General features: G+C 36.5%; 1 protein-coding gene across 1 annotated transcript; it reads left to right on the plus strand.

Moving 5' to 3' along the window:
- On the plus strand, positions 1-20,504 carry LOC132557292 (uncharacterized). Its single transcript, XM_060221779.1, has 18 exons — positions 1-138; positions 2,846-2,995; positions 3,245-3,421; positions 3,661-3,788; positions 4,613-4,690; positions 6,139-6,256; positions 6,917-7,039; positions 8,059-8,250; positions 9,961-10,042; positions 10,252-10,364; positions 11,659-11,753; positions 13,100-13,139; positions 15,453-15,551; positions 16,439-16,534; positions 17,784-17,921; positions 18,213-18,266; positions 19,126-19,211; positions 19,607-20,504. The coding sequence occupies exons 1-18, from the start codon at positions 4-6 to the stop codon at positions 19,785-19,787; spliced, it is 2,085 nt and encodes a 694-aa protein (XP_060077762.1). The 5' UTR covers positions 1-3; the 3' UTR covers positions 19,788-20,504.
- The last annotated feature ends 437 nt before the right edge of the window (positions 20,505-20,941 follow it).

Here is a 20,941-nt window from a genome sequence, read left to right on the forward strand (position 1 = left end):
ATCATGGCAGCTACAATATGTCGTCTCGTGATTCTGGCTGTGTCCATCGTTTTGTCGGCATGTCAGACAAAAGAAACAAACTACGTGATTGGAGCAGGTATTGCAGATATTACCGGACCAGCAGCCGGAATTAATATGGTAATATACCCGTATTTCTTATTGTTTTATACAGCCCTGTCAACCTACGGGTGTAGCTACGCAGACCGGTTCTGTCAATAGAAGCTTGAACCAAACATTGTTGTTATATGATATTAAAGACATGGGCTTATGAAATTACATAAGCATTTTCTCATTCATTTAGAACAGTCATGCAGTGAGACGCGGAATACCTTCTCCCACACCACCCCAATTACGTAATATATTCATTGTATAACTGTAAGCTTTCATTTTCTTTCGTACATGCGCCCCAAGTTCAGAGACAGCAATTTTGGAGATTCGTCTCTTATAGGAAGAATCCCAATGTGTTAAGGAAGAAGCTCATTGTGTTTAGGAAGAAGCTCAATGTGTTAAGGAAGAAGCTCAATGTGTTAAGAAAGAACTCAATGTGTTTAGGAAGAAGCTCATTGTGTTTAGGAAGAAGCTCAATGTGTTTAGGAAGAAGCTCAATGTGTTTAGGAAGAAGCTCAATGTGTTTAGGAAGAAGCTCAATGTGTTAAGGAAGAAGCTCAATGTGTTAAGGAAGAAGCTCAATGTGTTTAGGAAGAAGCTCAATGTGTTTAGGAAGAAGCTCAATGTGTTTAGGAAGAAGCTCAATGTGTTAAGGAAGAACTCAATGTGTTAAGGAAGAAGCTCAATGTGTTTAGGAAGAAGCTCAATGTGTTAAGGAAGAAGCTCAATGTGTTTAGGAAGAAGCTCAATGTGTTTAGGAAGAAGCTCAATGTGTTAATTTGGTAATGCCACTGTGTAATGAAGAAGGTTATGCTGTGATAAGCTTAGGCCTTGTGTCACAAAAATATTTTATATCATTTGTGGTTCTTAACTTTGTTTTAATAAAAAAAAGTTTTCAATGAACACTACCCTTGAAGGATGTTGTAGTATGACAGTTGTGCTTAATGAAAAACATGAAACCTGGTATTTTTGCTAGAGATCTATAATGTATTGGCACAATGAACATGTACAATAATTTAAAAACAAAACAGTCTCTACCTAATGTAGGTATACATTTTTCTTTTCAAATAATACTCTGCATCATGGTGCCTGTTGGATTTTAAATCAAAATATTTCGGCTAATTTGCAGATATACTTTGAACCGGTTACTACTGTACAGGTTTGGACAGACAAAAATTTAAATTGTAACCCTGTATGTTATGACAGGCCTTATACTTCACTCTCCATAATTAAATTTCCCTACTTTGTCTAATGATGTGATGAATCTGAATTAAAGATATTTATATAAATCATGTAGTCTGTAAGAATTCTAGATGAATGCTTCAAAGAAATGTATACATGTGGCTCGTTGTATGTCTAAGTGAATCACATACGCAGGTATGATGTGGAAATACCATTTTTATTCCATTATTGTTAAGGTAACCATGAGGTCTGAGATAGTGTTATCTGGAAAAAAAACCCATGCCGAATCATTTTTAGCTGGTGTTGTGTAGGTGTATGTAAAGTACAATAGGCACAGATGTTCCATTCTCACATTGATTGCATTATTACATACTGTAGGTGAACTTGTCAGCATTTGGCAGACAGTTTGAATAGGCTTGGCCAGCTTCAATGTTTTACTCAAAAAGTCCACAGCTTTGTACTTGTGACAGTAATTTGAACCTAGAACCTTTATGATGTTGTCGACAGAAGGGTTTCTCTTTAGATATCACATGCCATATTGAATTAATTTTGAAATTGCATAAAGTTAGATAAAAAATAAAGTAACCAATTTAATTGTAGTAAGATATGCCGAGTGGAAGAATCTTTGATGTTCATGGACTCATCTGTCTTTGTTAAAGGGACATGTACATTAGATATATATGGGGTCAGGTCACTTGCAGGTGACCGCAAAGTGCTTATCTTTTATATGACTGTGATGGTATGACAAACCCAGTTGTGGAGCAACAGTAGCTGTTTAATTGTATACTTGATATGTTTCTCAACATTTGTCAACAGTATACAAACACATTAGGATAAAAACAAACATTGAGGTCATGGGCTGATAAGGTCCTATACATTTCCTAGTATCTAGGCTGGTGTAACCTGGGTTAATGAGGAGATCATGATGGTTGTTACCAACATACAATTGTTACTACTCATCTCTTCCTATACTGAATGTCCTGATGGGAAGATAAAGCACCACAAAAACTGGAAAGACATCAGGATAATCATAAAAAAAAATTATAATTGCCAAATCAGTTATAATTCTCCTCGTAAATCTTGTAAGATAATCTGCCATACATACTCCACACATCTTGTATGTTGTCTCTTGGTTTCACTGTTAAGGAAAATGCCTTGTAAAATTATTGGTATGTACATGTATTTACGCAATGCATTCTCATAGCATCAGGACAGAGTATCATTAGCATCAAATTTTCAAGTACACACCTGACTTTCATGGCTTATGATATTGTAATGGTGTTTTTACACCTCAGAATTTCTAACTTTATATTATGCATTGTAAGGATTTTACAGAAGAGATTTGTTCTATGCTAATATAGTGTGATATAAATATGACAATTTTACAGAAGGGAATTTGTTCTACAGTAATATATATGTGACGTAATTATTATGACAATTTTACGGAAGGGAATTTGTTCTATGCTAATATAGTGTGATATAAATATTATGACAATTTAACGGAAGGGTTTTGTTTTATGCTAATGTGATATAAATATTATGACAATTTGAACAGATGGGATATGCTAACCCTGCACAAATATCCAGTGGACTACACCTGAGACAGTATTCGAGAGCGTTCATCGTGTCTGAGAAGAGTTCTAGTTCCCCAGTAGTGTTCATTAGTACCGATTCATGCATGCAGTCACAGGATCTGAAATTGGAGGTAACTTGAGATTAAACTAAAGTAAAATATTTTTATCTTGTGTATATCACATGATGTGCAGTTGTATTCTGTTATATATATGTAGAATAATTTTAACACTATATAGTAATGTCACACCTGTATTTATATATTAACATTGCACCTGTGTTATATCATTTTGCCTGTATAAGTGCAGCTTTGCACCTGTGTTATTTTACCTGTATTTGTACAACACATCTGGAATAGTATTGACTGTACTCATTTATTCAGGTCGTCAGAAAATTGAAAGCAAAGTATGGAAAGCTTTATACAGAAAGGAATATCTGTATCAGTGGGACACACACTCACTCTGGGCCTGGAGGGTTCCATCAGTACCTACTCTACGATATTACCTCCCTTGGATTTGTCAATGAAACACTTCAGGCATATGTTGATGGAATTGTAAAGGTAAGATTACTGAAACACACAAGGTAATGATATAGGATATATAAAGTACATAATGTATTTGTTATAGTATATCTTGTATGTTTATGATTGAGAGATAATCATAGGGACTCAGAAAACTCTGAGTTATGATGTCTAGCCCAGAAGAATAAAAATTAAGGGGTTTTCTAACACCTGAAAGAATATTTCCCACACATGAATTAAATGAAAATTAATAAATTAATTAAAAACTTGTATTTTAGAGTGTAGATAATGCACATATGGCCAGGAAGCCAGGCAATATCTACATCAACACTGGGGAACTACTGGACAGCAACATCAACAGGAGTCCAGCCGCTTATGTCAGAAATCCACCAGAGGAAAGAGCCAGGTAACAAATATCTGCACAGGTACAAAATATTAATAACTTAAGAAACCCTCTAGAGGAAACAGCCAGGTAACAAATATCTGCACAGGTACAAAATATTAGTAACTTAAGAAACCCTCTAGAGGAAACAGCCAGGTAACAAATATCTGCACAGGTACAAAATATTAGTAACTTAAGAAACCCTATAGAGGAAACAGCCAGGTAACAAATATCTGCACAGGTACAAAATATTAATAACTTAAGAAACCCTCTAGAGGAAACAGCCAGGTAACAAATGTCTGCACAGGTACAAAATATTAGTAACTTAAACTCTCCAAAGGAAAGAGCCAGGTAACATATATCTACACAGGTACAAAATATTAGTAACTTAAGAAACTCCAGATTAAAGAGATAGGTAACAAATATCTGCACAGGTACAAAATATTAGTAACTCGAGAAACCTACTAGAGGAAACAGCCAGGTAACAAATATCTGCACAGGTACAAAATATTAGTAACTCGAGAAACCTACTAGAGGAAACAGCCAGGTAACAAATATCTGCACAGGTACAAAATATTAATAACTTAAGAAACCCTCTAGAGGAAACAGCCAGGTAACAAATGTCTGCACAGGTACAAAATATTATTAACTTAAACTCTCCAGAGGGAAGAGCCAGGTAACACATATCTGCTCAGGTACAACATATTTGTAACTTAAGAAACATTCTGAAGGTCTATTTATCATTAAATTCAATGTTTTTTTCTTTGTAAATTTTGTAAAGATGATATATATAGTATGTATAAATTCATTATTATATCATAATCAATGTGTCTCACTTACACCTACAGGTACAACTACAATGTTGACAAGAACATGACCGTTCTGAAGATGGTAGATGCTGAAGGCAAGGGCATAGGAATGATCAGGTGATTACTGAGTGATATAAATCAGAATTTTGTATATAATACTGAGTGATATTATACCCCAAACTTAAGTAAGAAGGGGTATATATAATACTGAGTGATATTATACCCCCAACATAAGTAAGAAAGGGTATATAATACTGAGTGATATTATACCCCCAACATAAGTAAGAAGAGGTATATAATACTGAGTGATATTATACCCCCAACATAAGTAAGAAAGGGTATATAATACTGAGTGATATTATACCCCCAACATAAGTAAGGAGGGGTATATAATACTGAGTGATATTATACCCCCAACATAAGTAAGAAGGGGTATATAATACTGAGTGATATTATACCCCCAACATAAGTAAGGAGGGGTATATAATACTGAGTGATATTATAACCCCAACATAAGTAAGGAGGGGTATATAATACTGAGTGATATTATACCCCCAACATAAGTAAGAAAGGGTATATAATACTGATTGATATTATACCCCCAACATAAGTAAGGAGGGGTATATAATACTGAGTGATATTATACCCCCAACATAAGTAAGGAGGGGTATATAATACTGAGTGATATTATACCCCCAACATAAGTAAGGAGGGGTATATAATACTGAGTGATATTATACCCCCAACATAAGTAAGGAGGGGTATATAATACTGAGTAATATTATACCCCCAACATAAGTAAGGAGGGGTATATAATACCGTTTAAAATGCTTGTGTATAATATATCCCATAAACCTCTGAATAGTATTCGACATGTATTCTAACAATGATTGACATGTAATCTAACAATGATTGACATGTATTCTAACAATGATTGACATGTAATCTAACAGTGTTTGACATGTATTCTAACAATGATTGACATGTATTTTAACAATGATTGACATGTAATCTAACAGTATTTGACATGTATTCTAACAGTATTTGACATGTATTCTAACAGTGTTTGACATGTATTCTAACAGTGTTTGACATGTATTCTAACAGTATTTGACATGTTTTCTAACAGTATTTGACATGTATTCTAACAGTATTTGACATGTAATCTAACAGTATTTGATATGTATTCTATAGTATTTGACATGTTTTCTAACAGTGTTTGACATCTATCTTAACAGTGTTTGACATGTATTCTAACAGTATTTGACATGTTTTCTAACAGTATTTGACATGTATTCTAACAGTATTTGACATGTATTCTAACAGTATTTGACATGTATTCTAACAGTATTTGACATGTATTCTAACAGTATTTGACATGTATTCTAACAGTATTTGACATGTATTCTAACAGTATTTGACATGTATTCTAACAGTGTTTGACATGTATTCTAACAGTATTTGACATGTATTCTAACAGTGTTTGACATGTATTCTAACAGTGTTTGACATGTATTCTATAGTATTTGACATGTATTCTAACAGTGTTTGACGTGTATTTACAGCTGGTTTGCAGTACACTGTACCAGTATGAACAACACCAACGGGTTGGTGAGCAGTGACAACAAAGGATACGCCTCTCAACTGATGGAGGAAAACTTCACCCAGGACTTTCCAGGCAATGTGTGTCGATATAAAATATATATGTAATATATTCTAGCTGTATGTATCTCAGTAGTCTGTTACTTGTCAACAGGAATATCTAGTAGGTATCTTCACCCAGGACTTTCCAGGCAATGTGTGTAGATATATATAAATATATATGTAATATATTCTAGCTGTATGTCTCTCAGTAGTCTGTTACTTGTCAACAGGAATATCTAGTAGGTATCTTCACCCAGGACTTTCCAGGCAATGTGTGTAGATATATATATATAAATATATATGTAATATATTCTAGCTGTATGTCTCTCAGTAGTCTGTTACTTGTCAACAGGAATATCTAGTAGGAATCTTCATCCATAGATAATCAGCTGTATTAATACTGATCTGTGTGTTTGAAGGAATCTCTGTAGTAAGATCACACCTCTTGGTAACTAGTACAGTATATGATGCCTGTATAAATTAGTGTCAATGTAGGATGGTTATACACCTGACCAAACATTATTCTCTGTTGGTGAGATAGTAAGATTACCCAGATGATTTGAAACAGCAAGGTGTAACACATGTATCACTGCTCTAACTGGTACACCTCAAAATACTTGTTTCCTGTACTATCAGCAGTACATGGTATAACTTTACGTCACAGTATATATTAATAACTATTCCATTTATCTATTAAAGGGTAAATTTGTGGCAGCCTTTGCACAATCTAATGAAGGAGATGTATCTCCCAACACTGCTGGACCAAAATGTCTTGACACAGGAAAACCTTGTGATCTTCCTACAAGCACCTGTAATGGCAGGGTGAGTATCTACAGTACTTGTCATAGCTGGGTGAGTATCTACAGTACCTGTAATGACAGGGTGAGTATCTACAGTACCTGTAATGGCAGGGTGAGTATCTACAGTACCTGTAATGACAGGGTGAGTATCTACAGTACCTGTAATGGCAGGGTGAGTATCTACAGTACCTGTAATGGCAGGGTGAGTATCTACAGTACCTGTAATGGCAGGGTGAGTATCTACAGTACCTGTAATAGCAGGGTGAGTATCTACAGTACCTGTAATAGCAGGGTAAGTATCTACAGTACTTGTAATGGCAGGATGAGTATCTACAGTACCTGTAATGGCAGGGTGAGTATCTACAGTACTTGTAATGGCAGGATGAGTATCTACAGTACCTGTAATGACAGGGTGAGTGAGTATCTACAGTACCTGTAATGGCAGGGTAAGTATCTACAGTACCTGTAATAGCAGGATGAGTATCTACAGTACCTGTAATGGCAGGGTGAGTATCTACAGTACCTGTAATAGCAGGATGAGTATCTACAGTACCTGTAATGACAGGGTGAGTGAGTATCTACAGTACCTGTAATAGCAGGATGAGTATCTACAGTACCTGTAATGGCAGGGTGAGTATCTACAGTACCTGTAATGGCAGGGTAAGTATCTACAGTACCTGTAATAGCAGGATGAGTATCTACAGTACCTGTAATGGCAGGGTGAGTATCTACAGTACCTGTAATGGCAGGGTAAGTATCTACAGTACCTGTAATGGCAGGGTAAGTATCTACAGTACCTGTAATAGCAGGATGAGTATCTACAGTACCTGTAATGGCAGGATGAGTATCTTTATGCAAAATTTGTTTGCATTATATATCCTCACACTGCATATCTTGGCATTTTTATCAACCTGTTTTAAACTGAGGAGTAATGTAAGGACTTTCAAGAAGATTGAGACTTATTATTGACATCTGTTTTATTGTTTAAAAAATATACAGAGTAACATTATTTAAGATATTTAAAACATGACTTATTTACAGAATGAACAATGTGTCGCCTTTGGACCTGGGAAAGACATGTTTGAGAGTACAAAGATAATCGGGGAGAACCAGTATAAAAAAGCCATGGAGCTGTATAATAAAGCTACAGTACAGTTATCAGGACCAGTGGACTTCAGGCATTCCTATGTAGATATGACCAATGTCCAAGTACAAGTCAACGCCACTACCAAGGTCAGAATACATAACTACCAAGGTCAGAATACATAACTGCCAAGGTCAGAATACTGTTAACATAAATATCAAGGTCAGAATACATAACTACCAAGGTAAGAATACATTTAACATAACTACCAAGGTCAGAATATATAACTACCAAGGTCAGAATACTGTTAACATAACTACCAAGGTCAGAATACTGTAACATAAACAATCAGAATACTACCAAGGTCAGAATACTGTTAACATAACTACATAACTGCCAAGGTCAGAATACTGTTAACATAAATATCAAGGTCAGAATACATAACTACCAAAGTCAGAATACTGTTAACATAACTACCAAGGTCAGAATATATAACTACCAAGGTCAGAATACTGTTAACATAACTACCAAGGTCAGAATACTGTTAACATAACTACCAAGGTCAGAATACATAACTACCAAGGTCAGAATACTGTTAACATAACTACCAAGGTCAGAATACAGTTAACATAACTATCAAGGTCAGAATACTGTTAACATAACTACCAAGGTCAAACTACTGTTAACATAACTACCAAGGTCAAAATACTGTTAACATAACTACCAAGGTCAGAATACTGTTAACATAACTACCAAGGTCAGAATACTGTTAACATAACTACCAAGGTCAGAATACTGTTAACATAACTACCAAGGTCAAAATACTGTTAACATAACTACTAAGGTCAGAATACTGTTAGCATAACTACCAAGGTCAGAATACTGTTAACATAACTACCAAGGTCAGAATACTGTTAATATAACTAACAAGGTCAGAATACTGTTAACATAACTACCAAGGTCAGAATACTGTTAACATAACTACTAAGGTGAGGATGACACACCCAACACTACTTAGAATTATTTAGTGGCTGTATATCTTATCTAGTTGTTCACTCTACTTTATTTTGTGGATACATATCGTTGTTAATTAAGACCATGTCTGGGTAAAACATTACAGATTCCAAATTTATCTTCAAACATTATCGTTGTTAATTAAGACCATGTATGGGTAAAACATTACAGATTCCAAATTTATCTTCAAACAGTATCGTTGTTAATTAAGACCATGTCTGGGTAAAACATTACAGATTCCAAATTTATCTTCAAACATTATAACTTATGTACATTACCCACAGTATTACACGTACCATGATGCAAATGAGGAAGGTATTGTAATGTTCATAGATTCTGTTTCATTACAGGTAAAGACTTGTAACACTGCCATGGGGTTAAGCCATAGATTCTATTTCATTACAGGTAAAGACTCGTAACACTGCCATGGGGTTTAGCCATAGATTCTGTTTTATTACAGGTAAAGACTCATAACACTGCCATGGGGTTAAGCCATAGATTCTATTTCATTATAGGTAAAGACTCATAACACTGCCATGGGGTTAAGCCATAGATTCTATTTCATTACAGGTAAAGACATGTAACACTGCCATGGGGTTAAGCCATAGATTCTATTTCATTACAGGTAAAGACTGGTAACACTGCCATGGGGTTAAGCCATAGATTCTATTTCATTACAGGTAAAGACTGGTAACACTGCCATGGGGTTAAGCCATAGATTCTATTTCATTACAGGTAAAGACTTGTAACACTGCCATGGGGTTAAGCCATAGATTCTGTTTTATTACAGGTAAAGACATGTAACACTGCCATGGGGTTAAGCCATAGATTCTGTTTTATTACAGGTAAAGACATGTAACACTGCCATGGGATTTAGTTTTGCAGCAGGAACAACAGATGGACCTGGAGCATTTAATTTCAACCAAAGTAAGTTTTTAGTAAAAATGTTCTTACAGTGATGGTCATGCTATACATGATAGTGAATCAAAGAGATGGAAAGTTCTTTCTGGTAAAAATGATTCCAAAGTATTCTACCCATTGACTAACCCAATGCCTCAGTATTATAAATTCATCTGAAATTGTAAATGAACAGGTAAATAATACAGGCCCTTTGAACCTCTTCTGTGAATTTACAGGTGATACAACTGGAAATGCTTTTTGGGATGCTATACGAAATTTCATCAAGGCACCTTCTCCTGAACAAGTGAAATGTCACCATCCAAAGCCAATTTTACTGGACACTGGGGAGGTATATATATATGTATGACAAGCTTATTACAAAGGCTCTGTAGCAGAATCTGGTGTGTATTTAAAACTCCCAATACAGGAAACAGGATTGTACTTTTACTAGAAATAACCAAGATCAACAAGGTCACTTAACAAGTTAAGTATTTTCTAAGAAATAAGATTTCCCCCGTCTGGCAAAAATGTAGGGGTGTACATCTTGTCCCTCACTTTGTCAGTCTGTCTGTCTGTGAACAGTTCGGATGACAACTCCTTTTGCACTTGCCAGGGCAATTAGAGAGCATGTGTAGGGTTAACATGTTCCTGGAAATTTTTCAGCAGAAAGTTCAGTTGCCATGGTAACCAGGTCACTATACACAGGTTTTATTATAATGGCCCATAGTTCACAAGTCTTTTGATATTTTTTTATGAAACATGGTTAACTCTTATAACAAGTCAAAGCATTTAATTTGACACATCAGTTGTTTCCACGGCCATTACTCTGGAAACAAAATAGAGGCTTCTGATTGGTCGAAATGAGTTATTGTTTGATTGTGTTAAAAATTGATATAGAAGGGCTTTGAAGAATAGTAATTACAAACATTACAGTGCTATTTTAAAAACCATGGATGTGATTTAGTTGACATGACAACCAAATAAGACCTATCATTAGAGGGATCTTGTCCTAAATTTTCATTGAAACTATACAGAAATAATATAAATCATGTGTTGTTGTGAATGCAGGTTTTTTTTTCTTTTTGCAAACAATTTGGTTGCCTTGGTAACACTTTACATATGTATTTGTGTAATGGTCAATAGCTATTATAATATATAGTTAGGGGATGGAGCATGGTAAGAGAATGGTTCATATTGAGAGAAGTTCTAGGTAGTACATAAAACATTGATGTCACTTTTTGTGTAAACTCTTGGTATCTACAAGGGAAGATGTGTTATTAAGATGACAGTCCCAGTTTTGTGTGACCTCCTGAAACCAGTCAGGGTTTTCTCAAACATTTACAAGTAGGACATCTGGCAAGTATGTCAAGTATAAGGACAACATTAATTAAGTATCTGGGTATATTGTACAAGAAAGTTTATACGAGGGAGGAAATTCAGTAATGGGGACAGCAAAACTTGGAATGGCCAACAGTGGGACTAGTATCAGGTATAGTCAATGGTTGTCTATAACAGTATTGTGATGGGTCGGCAGTGATATACAGTGATAGGTTATAGATCAGAGAGTACTATGTTTAAGTATTATACAAGATGTGATGATATGAAATTAACCGTTGCCTTACTGAGTATATGTTACTTTACAGATCACCTTCCCTTATGCTTGGCAGCCCTCTATTGTTGATGTACAGATACTGAGAATTGGACAATTAGCCATTCTGGGTGTCCCAGCAGAATTCACGTAAGCCATTAAAACAAGTTAGCCATTCTGGGTGTCCCAGCAGAATTCACGTAAGCCATTAAAACAAGTTAGCCATTCTGGGTGTCCCAGCAGAATTCACGTAAGCCATTAAAACAAGTTAGCCATTCTGGGTGTCCCAGCAGAATTCACGTAAGCCATTAAAACAAGTTAGCCATTCTGGGTGTCCCAGCAGAATTCACGTAAGCCATTAAAACAAGTTAGCCATTCTGGGTGTCCCAGCAGAATTCACGTAAGACATTTAAACAAGTTAGCCATTCTGGGTGTCCCAGCAGAATTCACGTAAGCCATTAAAACAAGTTAGCCATTCTGGGTGTCCCAGCAGAATTCACGTAAGCCATTAAAACAAGTTAGCCATTCTGGGTGTCCCAGCAGAATTCACGTAAGCCATTAAAACAAGTTAGCCATTCTGGGTGTCCCAGCAGAATTCACGTAAGCCATTAAAACAAGTTAGCCATTCTGGGTGTTCCAGCAGAATTCACGTAAGCCATTTAAACAAGTTAGCCATTCTGGGTGTCCCAGCAGAATTCACGTAAGCCATTTAAACAAGTTAGCCATTCTGGGTGTCCCTGCAGAATTCACGTAAGCCTTTAAAACAAGTTAGCCATTCTGGGTGTCCCAGCAGAATTCACGTAAGCCATTGAAACAAATTAGCCATTCTGGGTGTCCCAGCAGAATTCACATAAGCCATTAAAACAATTAGCCATTCTGGGTGTCCCTGCAGAATTCACGTAAGCCATTAAAACAAGTTAGCCATTCTGGGTGTCTCAGCTGAATTCACATAAGCCATTAAAACAAGTTAGCCATTCTGGGTGTCCCAGCAGAATTCACGTAAGCCATTAAAACAAGTTAGCCATTCTGGGTGTCCCAGCAGAATTCACATAAGCCATTAAAACAATTAGCCATTCTGGGTGTCCCAGCAGAATTCACGTAAGCCATTAAAACAAGTTAGCCATTCTGGGTGTCCCAGCTGAATTCACGTAAGCCATTAAAACAAGTTAGCCATTCTGTTGTCCCAGCTGAATTCACGTAAGCCATTGAAACAAGTTAGCCATTCTGGGTGTCCCTGCAGAATTCACGTAAGCCATTAAAACTATTAAGCCATTTTTGTGTGTCCCAGCAGAATTCACATAAGTCATTGAAACAAATCAAAAATAAGATATATAACCATACTGGGTGTCCCTGCTGAATTCATATTAGCCTTTTAAACAAGTTAACCATTCGGGTGTTCCTGCTGACACTACCACTTTCAATGTCCACAGGTTATGTCTTCACTGAGAATCCAATTTGTTGACAAATATTTTTATAGAAGTTTGATTTTTATTCAGAACTATGTCTGGGAGAAGAACAAGAGATGCTGTTACAAAGGTAAGTGTTATTGTTATAACAGCACTGTTATAGTGAAGGACATTGGGAATTTTAACATGATCATTGTGTGATGAGGGCAGTATACTGATGATGATAAAATACTGACTAAGGTGTGTGTGAGATGCGGGCAGTATACTGATGATGATAAAATACTGACTAAGGTGTGTGTGAGATGAGGGCAGTGATGATGATGATGAGTAAAATACTGACTAAGGTGTGTGTGAGATGAGGGCAGTATACTGATGATGATAAAATACTGACTAAGGTGTGTGTGAGATGAGGGCAGTATACTGATGATGATAAAATACTGACTAAGGTGTGTGTGAGATGACTGATGATGGATAAAATAACTAAGGTGTGTGTGAGATGACTAAGGTGTGTGTGGTGTGTGTGACTGATGATGGTAAAATACTGACTAAGGTGTGTGTGAGATGAGGGCAGACTGATGATGTAAAATACTGACTAAGGTGTGTGTGAGAAGGTGTGTGTGAGATGAGGGCAGTATACTGATGATGATAAAATACTGACTAAGGTGTGTGTGAGATGAGGGCAGTATACTGATGATGATAAAATACTGACTAAGGTGTGTGTGAGATGAGGGCAGTATACTGATGATGGTAAAATACTGACTAAGGTGTGTGTGAGATGAGGGCAGTATACTGATGATGATAAAATACTGACTAAGGTGTGTGTGAGATGACTGATGATGATAAAATACTGACTAAGGTGTGTGTGAGATGACTGATGATGGTAAAATACTGACTAAGGTGTGTGTGAGATGACTGATGATGGTAAAATACTGACTAAGGTGTGTGTGAGATGAGGGCAGTATACTGATGATGATAAAATACTGACTAAGGTGTGTGTGAGATGAGGGCAGTATACTGATGATGATAAAATACTGACTAAGGTGTGTGTGAGATGACTGATGATGGTGAAATACTGACTAAGGTGTGTGTGAGATGAGGGCAGTATACTGATGATGATAAAATACTGACTAAGGTGTGTGTGAGATGAGGGCAGTATACTGATGATGATAAAATACTGGCAGTATAATGATGATGATAAAATACTGACTAAGGTGTGTGTGAGATGACTGATGATGGTGAAATACTGACTAAGGTGTGTGTGAGATGACTGATGATGGTGAAATACTGACTAAGGTGTGTGTGAGATGAGGGCAGTATACTGATGATGGTAAAATACTGACTAAGGTGTGTGTGAGATGACTGATGACTAAAATAGGTAAGGTGTGTGTGAGATGATGACTGATGATGATAAAATACTGACTAAGGTGTGTGTGAGATGACTGATGATGATAAAATACTGACTAAGGTGTGTGTGAGATGACTGATGATGGTAAAATACTGACTAAGGTGTGTGTGAGATGACTGATGATGGTGAAATACTGACTAAGGTGTGTGTGAGATGACTGATGATGGTGAAATACTGACTAAGGTGTGTGTGAGATGACTGATGATGGTGAAATACTGACTAAGGTATGTGTGAGATGACTGATGATAGTGAAATACTGACTAAGGTGTGTGTGAGATGACTGATGATGGTGAAATACTGACTAAGGTGTGTGTGAGATGACTGATGATGATAAAATACTGACTAAGGTGTGTGTGAGATGACTGATGATGGTGAAATACTGACTAAGGTGTGTGTGAGATGACTGATGATGGTGAAATACTGACTAAGGTGTGTGTGAGATGACTGATGATGGTGAAATACTGACTAAGGTGTGTGTGGTGTGTGTGAGTGTGTGTGATGATGGTGAAATACTGACTAAGGTGTGTGTGATGATGGTGAAATACTGACTAAGGTGTGTGTGAGATGACTGATGATGGTGAAATACTGACTAAGGTGTGTGTGAGATGACTGATGATGGTGAAATACTGACTAAGGTGTGTGTGAGATGACTGATGATGATAAAATATTGACAAAGGTGTGTGTGAGATGAGGGCAGTATACTGATGATGGTAAAATACTGACTAAGGTGTGTGTGAGATGAGGGCAGTATACTGATGATGGTAAAATACTGACTAAGGTGTGTGTGAGATGACTGATGATGGTAAAATACTGACTAAGGTGTGTGTGAGATGACTGATGATGGTGAAATACTGACTAAGGTGTGTGTGAGATGACTGATGATGATAAAATACTGACTAAGGTGTGTGTGAGATGACTGATGATGGTAAAATACTGACTAAGGTGTGTGTGACATGAAGGCAGTATACTGATGATGGTTAATTACTTGTAACAAGTCTTCCTGTTGTAAGTTAGAAGTATGGACTGTTTTTTTTCCAGGCACTGATACAGGGAGGACTATCGTCTGACACAGTCTCTGTGATCGCTGGTCTATCTAATGATTATGCTGATTATGTTACCACCTACGAGGAATACCAGGTAAGAATGATGTATAAATACTACGGTAATGATAATGTATTCAACCAATTACAGTAAAAGTTGGATTATCATTTATTGTAAAACCAGGAAATAAATTCACTTATAGTTATTTTATAGGAACTACTGTTCCTCTTCATCAGACCTGAGCGATATTTACTTCCAGCCTATGTCTGTCAATTCCTGATGACCCTGCGTCCATTTCTACTCTATAGTGTAAAGGCATCTCATGATTTTCCTGAAGAGCTGTTCCTGGCTGTGACACTATTCCAAACTCTACAAAATCACCCTTGTCATGTGTCTTTGTTTCTGCAGGCTGGTTGGATATAAAGTTAGATGTGATATTTACGTATCTGTAGTAGTCTGTACTCAAGATTTAAATATATCTAGCTTTATCATGGCTGATTCTGGTAGGTTTAACTAAAGAAATAGTTTTTATATCAATAAGTACGTTTTAGTTGAATAGGATATTTGGTTATAATTTGATGTTTGTGTTTGCCGTTGGAGAGGCATACATGTATATAAAACAAATTAAAGTTAAATAGTTGCAATGCCATCTTATTGACCTTTCTGCACTTTAAATCCAGTATATATATTGCAAGGTTTCTAAATTGATGTAAAGTGGGGGCTCTATTTTATGTTGAGATAAGCTTCAAACTTCAAAACAGTAATGACTAAAAAAGTAAACTGTAGCCATCACACTGAATTGTCAAGGAATTAAATAATATATATTTGATGGTTACAGAAACAAAGTGATGAGGAATCAATTTACATACCTGTGATGTATATAGAAAAAAAAACTGTGTAACGATGTGAAAACAATGATGATTACATAAGTTTTTATGTAAACATGTTCTATTGTCAATGATTTTCCACCATATTTGCTACAGCAACAAAGATATGAGGGAGGATCAACAATATATGGACCAAACACACTGCAAGCCTTCATACAGGAACTTGTCAAACTGGCCAACAACATGACAAAGGTAGGTCTTCAGCAAAAGTTTAAGTCAATACAACATTTTATTATTATTAGAGAGAAGGCCTCATTCCCTCTTCAGACCAAATCCTCTGTGATATTGGCAATTTTAACCAAATATATTAATTAGGGCCCCGCATCGCGATGCGGGTGCCCTATAGTAATCACCTTGTCCGTCTGTCCGTCTGTCTCGCCGTCTGTCCGTCCGTCTGTCTGTCCGTCTGTCTGTCCGTTTCGCTTTCCGCACGATATCTTGAGAAGGAATGATGAGATTTCGATGAAACTTGCTTATGATACTTGGTACATAAGTCCCTCGCTCAAGTTCGATGTTCGCCAAATTCCGTGCATATTTAATGAGGCTGCTGCAATCTGATTGGCTGAATGTTTTACATGTCTGTCGGTTTCGCTTTCCGCGCGATATCTTGAGAAGGAATGATGGGATTTCGATGAAACATGCTTATGATACTTGGTACATAAGTCCCTTGCTCAAGTTCGATGTTCGCCAAATTCCGCGCATATTTAATGAGGCTGCTGCAATCTGATTGGCTGAATGTTTTACATGTCTGTCGGTTTCGCTTTCCACGCGATATCTTGAGAAGGAATGATGGGATTTCGATGAAACTTGCTTATGATACTTGGTACATAAGTCCCTTGCTCAAGTTCGATGTTCGCCAAATTCCGTGCATATTTAATGAGGCTGCTGCAATCTGATTGGCTGAATGTTTTACATGTCTGTCGGTTTCGCTTTCCACGCGATATCTTGAGAAGGAATGATGGGATTTCGATGAAACTTGCTTATGATACTTGGTACATAAGTCCCTTGCTCAAGTTCGATGTTCGCCAAATTCCGTGCATATTTAATGAGGCTGCTGCAATCTGATTGGCTGAATGTTTTACAGAGAATATCTTCTGAAGGAATGATTTGGGATTTCTTTAAAACTTGCTTTGTGATACTTGGTACATAAGCCCCTCATTCGAGTTCAATGTTCACCCTGTCCGTCTGTCTGTCTAGGCGTTTCCCTGTCCGTCGATCCATATATCTGTCCATCTGTCCATTTTCATTGGATTTTGATGAAAGTTGCTTTCAATACTTGACACCTGTCCATATATTTCTTAATATTAAGAAACTCAATCATAAGGGGTAGGTATTATGCGGGGCCCTTCCTCGACATTGGTCTAGTTTCAGGGTGAGCCTGCCTCCCCAGGACCAAATCCTCTGAATTATGTACAATTTTAACCTTACATATTAATTTCAGGGTGAGCCTGCCTCCCCAGGACCAAATCCTCCTGATCTGATTAGTAAAGAGTGGGGGTTTGTACCCCCGGTGATATTTGATGCAGCACCACGAGGATTTGGAACCCTGTTGTCTCAAATGCAACCTTCCTATAAACAGGTAAGTATTCACTAACATTTATGGAACTTCTACAATAGGTGCTTGTTTGTACTGAAATACTGAGGCAGAAATTTGTGTCTTACCCTACAAAGTATTAATGGTAATATTGTTCAGTTGGTATTAGTATGTAGCAGTTACTATAACAAAAGACAAGTGTGTAATTCACACATTGATTTGGTTCATAATTTACTTATTATACGCTGTGTTATCAAACTGGTTCTTCTGTTTCTCTGTTTTGGTATGAGGTTAGTATAGTGTATTTTAATATCTGGCTTTGACATATATTATCAGGGAACAAGAGTTCAAGCTAAATTTGCAGCAGCACATCCACGGAATAACAGACGGGTAAGTTACACCATCATTTAATTACAGCTGATGTATATGTTAAGTTACACTTACTGTATGTTAAGTTACACTGCCTGTATGTGAAGTTTCACAAGCTGTAAGAAGTTTTCACAAGCTGTGAGAAAGTTACACCAGCTGTAAGAAAGTTTCACTAGCTGTATGTAAACTTTCACCAGCTGTATGTAAACTTTCACCTGCTGTATGTAAACTTTCATCAGCTGAATGTAAAGTTTCTCCCGCTGTATGTAAACTTTCACTAGCTGTGTGTAAACTTTCACCAGCTGTGTATAAAGTTTCACCAGCTATATGTAAACTTTCACCGGCTGTATGTAAACTTTCACCGGCTATATGTAAACTTTCACCAGCTGTGTGTAAACTTTCACCAGCTATATGTAAACTTTCACCAGCTTTAAGGAAAACTTTCACCAGCTGTATGTAAACTTTCACTAGCTGTGTGTAAAGTATGTAAAGTTACTTGAGATGTGAATATAGATATAGTTTCACCATTGGTATTCACACTTAAGCTTTGAACAAACTGAATGCGAATTTCATATAATCAGATAATTAAAATATTTTAGGATGGCAGTCATATTTTTCTCATAAGGGTTACCTCCCTTATATTTGTGCTTGTTCCTAGCTGACAGTATGCAGCCTCAATAACACAATACCCATTAAAATGATACTAACTAAATGTAATAACTAGATGCAAATCTGACATTGGATACTTAAAGACACGTGGAAAGTTAACTGATGAAGATAAACTTAAGGTATTAAGATAGAATACATATAAGTATTTACATTGTAACTGTTGATAAGTATAAAATGTTCTAATTGAATTTTTCTTTTTTTTTTCTTTAAGGCTGAAGGGACATTCCTGACAGTAGAGCATCAAGTTTCAGCAGATAATTGGCAGGTGGTCTACAAGGACAGTCAATGGTGTACCCAGTAAGTAGTGACAGTGGTTTACAGGGACAGTCAATGGTGTACCCAGTAAGTAGTGACAGTGGTTTACAGGGACAGTCAATGGTGTACCCAGTAAGTAGTGACAGTGGTTTACAGTCAATGGTGTACCCAGTAAGTAGTGACAGTGGTTTACAGGGACAGTCAATGGTGTACCCAGTAAGTAGTGACAGTGGTTTACAGGGACAGTCAATGGTGTACCCAGTAAGTAGTGACCACCTATTGAACGTTTGTCATGAGATTTTGTACAAAATATTTTATTGTCTCTGTCTGAAGACATTTGTTTTGTATAAAAGCATTTATTATAATACAAAATATATGATTTTATAATGAAGAAGTTACAATGAGATGATGTAACACATTTTACATAATCGTTTCAGGTTCCACTGGGTAAGGACAAGTACAATCTTCGGTGAGAGTGAGGTTACCATTATTTGGGACATACCAGCTGATCAAGCACCAGGCACCTATAGACTGCAATACTTCGGAGATTCCAAAAGTCTTTCTGGCACAATCACGCCTTTCTCTGGACAAACCCCAGCCTTCCAAGTCACAATTTAATATCACACGATGTATTACATGATGTCATGACATACTACAGGCAATTGTTTCGAAGCTGATCATGTTGTTATTGGGAAATTATATGTTGTTAATTACCTCAATTAATTGGTATTTTTTTTACTGTAACATGGGAGAATAAGCTATTGATTTGATGGATTGATATTGCAGTGTTTGTTATGGGAAACTAGAGAGACACTTGTTTTTACATTATTAATTCTTTTAAAGATCTCAGATCTCTGTTAAAGGCTATAGTTACACCTCATTGTGCTATGGTGCCAACTGATATTGAATGATAGTTTTTTTTACATCACCTGACTTCAGGGTGGTCATCACCAAGACTATTATCTTATAGATGCTGTGCTTTATTATGTTTTGAAGCTGATAATTGTCCAAACTGATGTTTAGTTGATAATCCTAGTGTACTGATTGAGTTTGTGTGAAACTTTCGTTCTGATTGACTTTAACATTCACCATCCTAACAGCTGATATTATTAAGAAGTCTACTGACCGGTATGATCTGTGCTACAATGATGTTCTGTCAGAAACAGTTTGTACAGCTGATAGAAATCGATTGTGATCCATTAATTTATGTGCCAAAGAATGATGTCGATCCAATTTTATAGAATCTTGATTTCTTAATATGGGATGCATTCCAACACCTTGTTACATGATTTTGATAATTTTTTATGTATATTCAGAAATAAAAATAAAAACTGATCACGTGTTGTCATTTTGTCCCTGCTACTGAGTGACTGGAAGATGATGCAATGACCATTTGTCTGTCCATCTGTCTGATATCAATTTTCCTCAGTCTGTAACCTTCAAGTTAAACAGCTCAAAGACTTTATTTGGATGAAAATATACAATACACAAACATATAAAGTCAAGGTTTGGCCAGTTACTGAGGAGCGAGAGTATGTTTTTAAGATTTTATATATATATTATAGATAGGTGATACAGGCCTTTTGGACCTGGGGTAGTATCACCTGTAATAAAGAGCTTAGAATATCCGTCTACCTGTCCGTCTCTTTTTAATGGAACGTTTTAACAGATCTCGAACAACTGTGGGTATTTGTTAGTTTCTAAGTGTTTTACACGCCTCGGTACAATTCATTGTCTGATACATTTAATATAACATATATATCTGACTAAAC

This window comes from Ylistrum balloti, unplaced genomic scaffold, assembly GCF_031769215.1.
Source record: "Ylistrum balloti isolate Yb309-2 unplaced genomic scaffold, AGI_CSIRO_Ybal_v1 Utg370656, whole genome shotgun sequence".
NCBI lineage: Eukaryota > Metazoa > Mollusca > Bivalvia > Pectinida > Pectinidae > Ylistrum > Ylistrum balloti.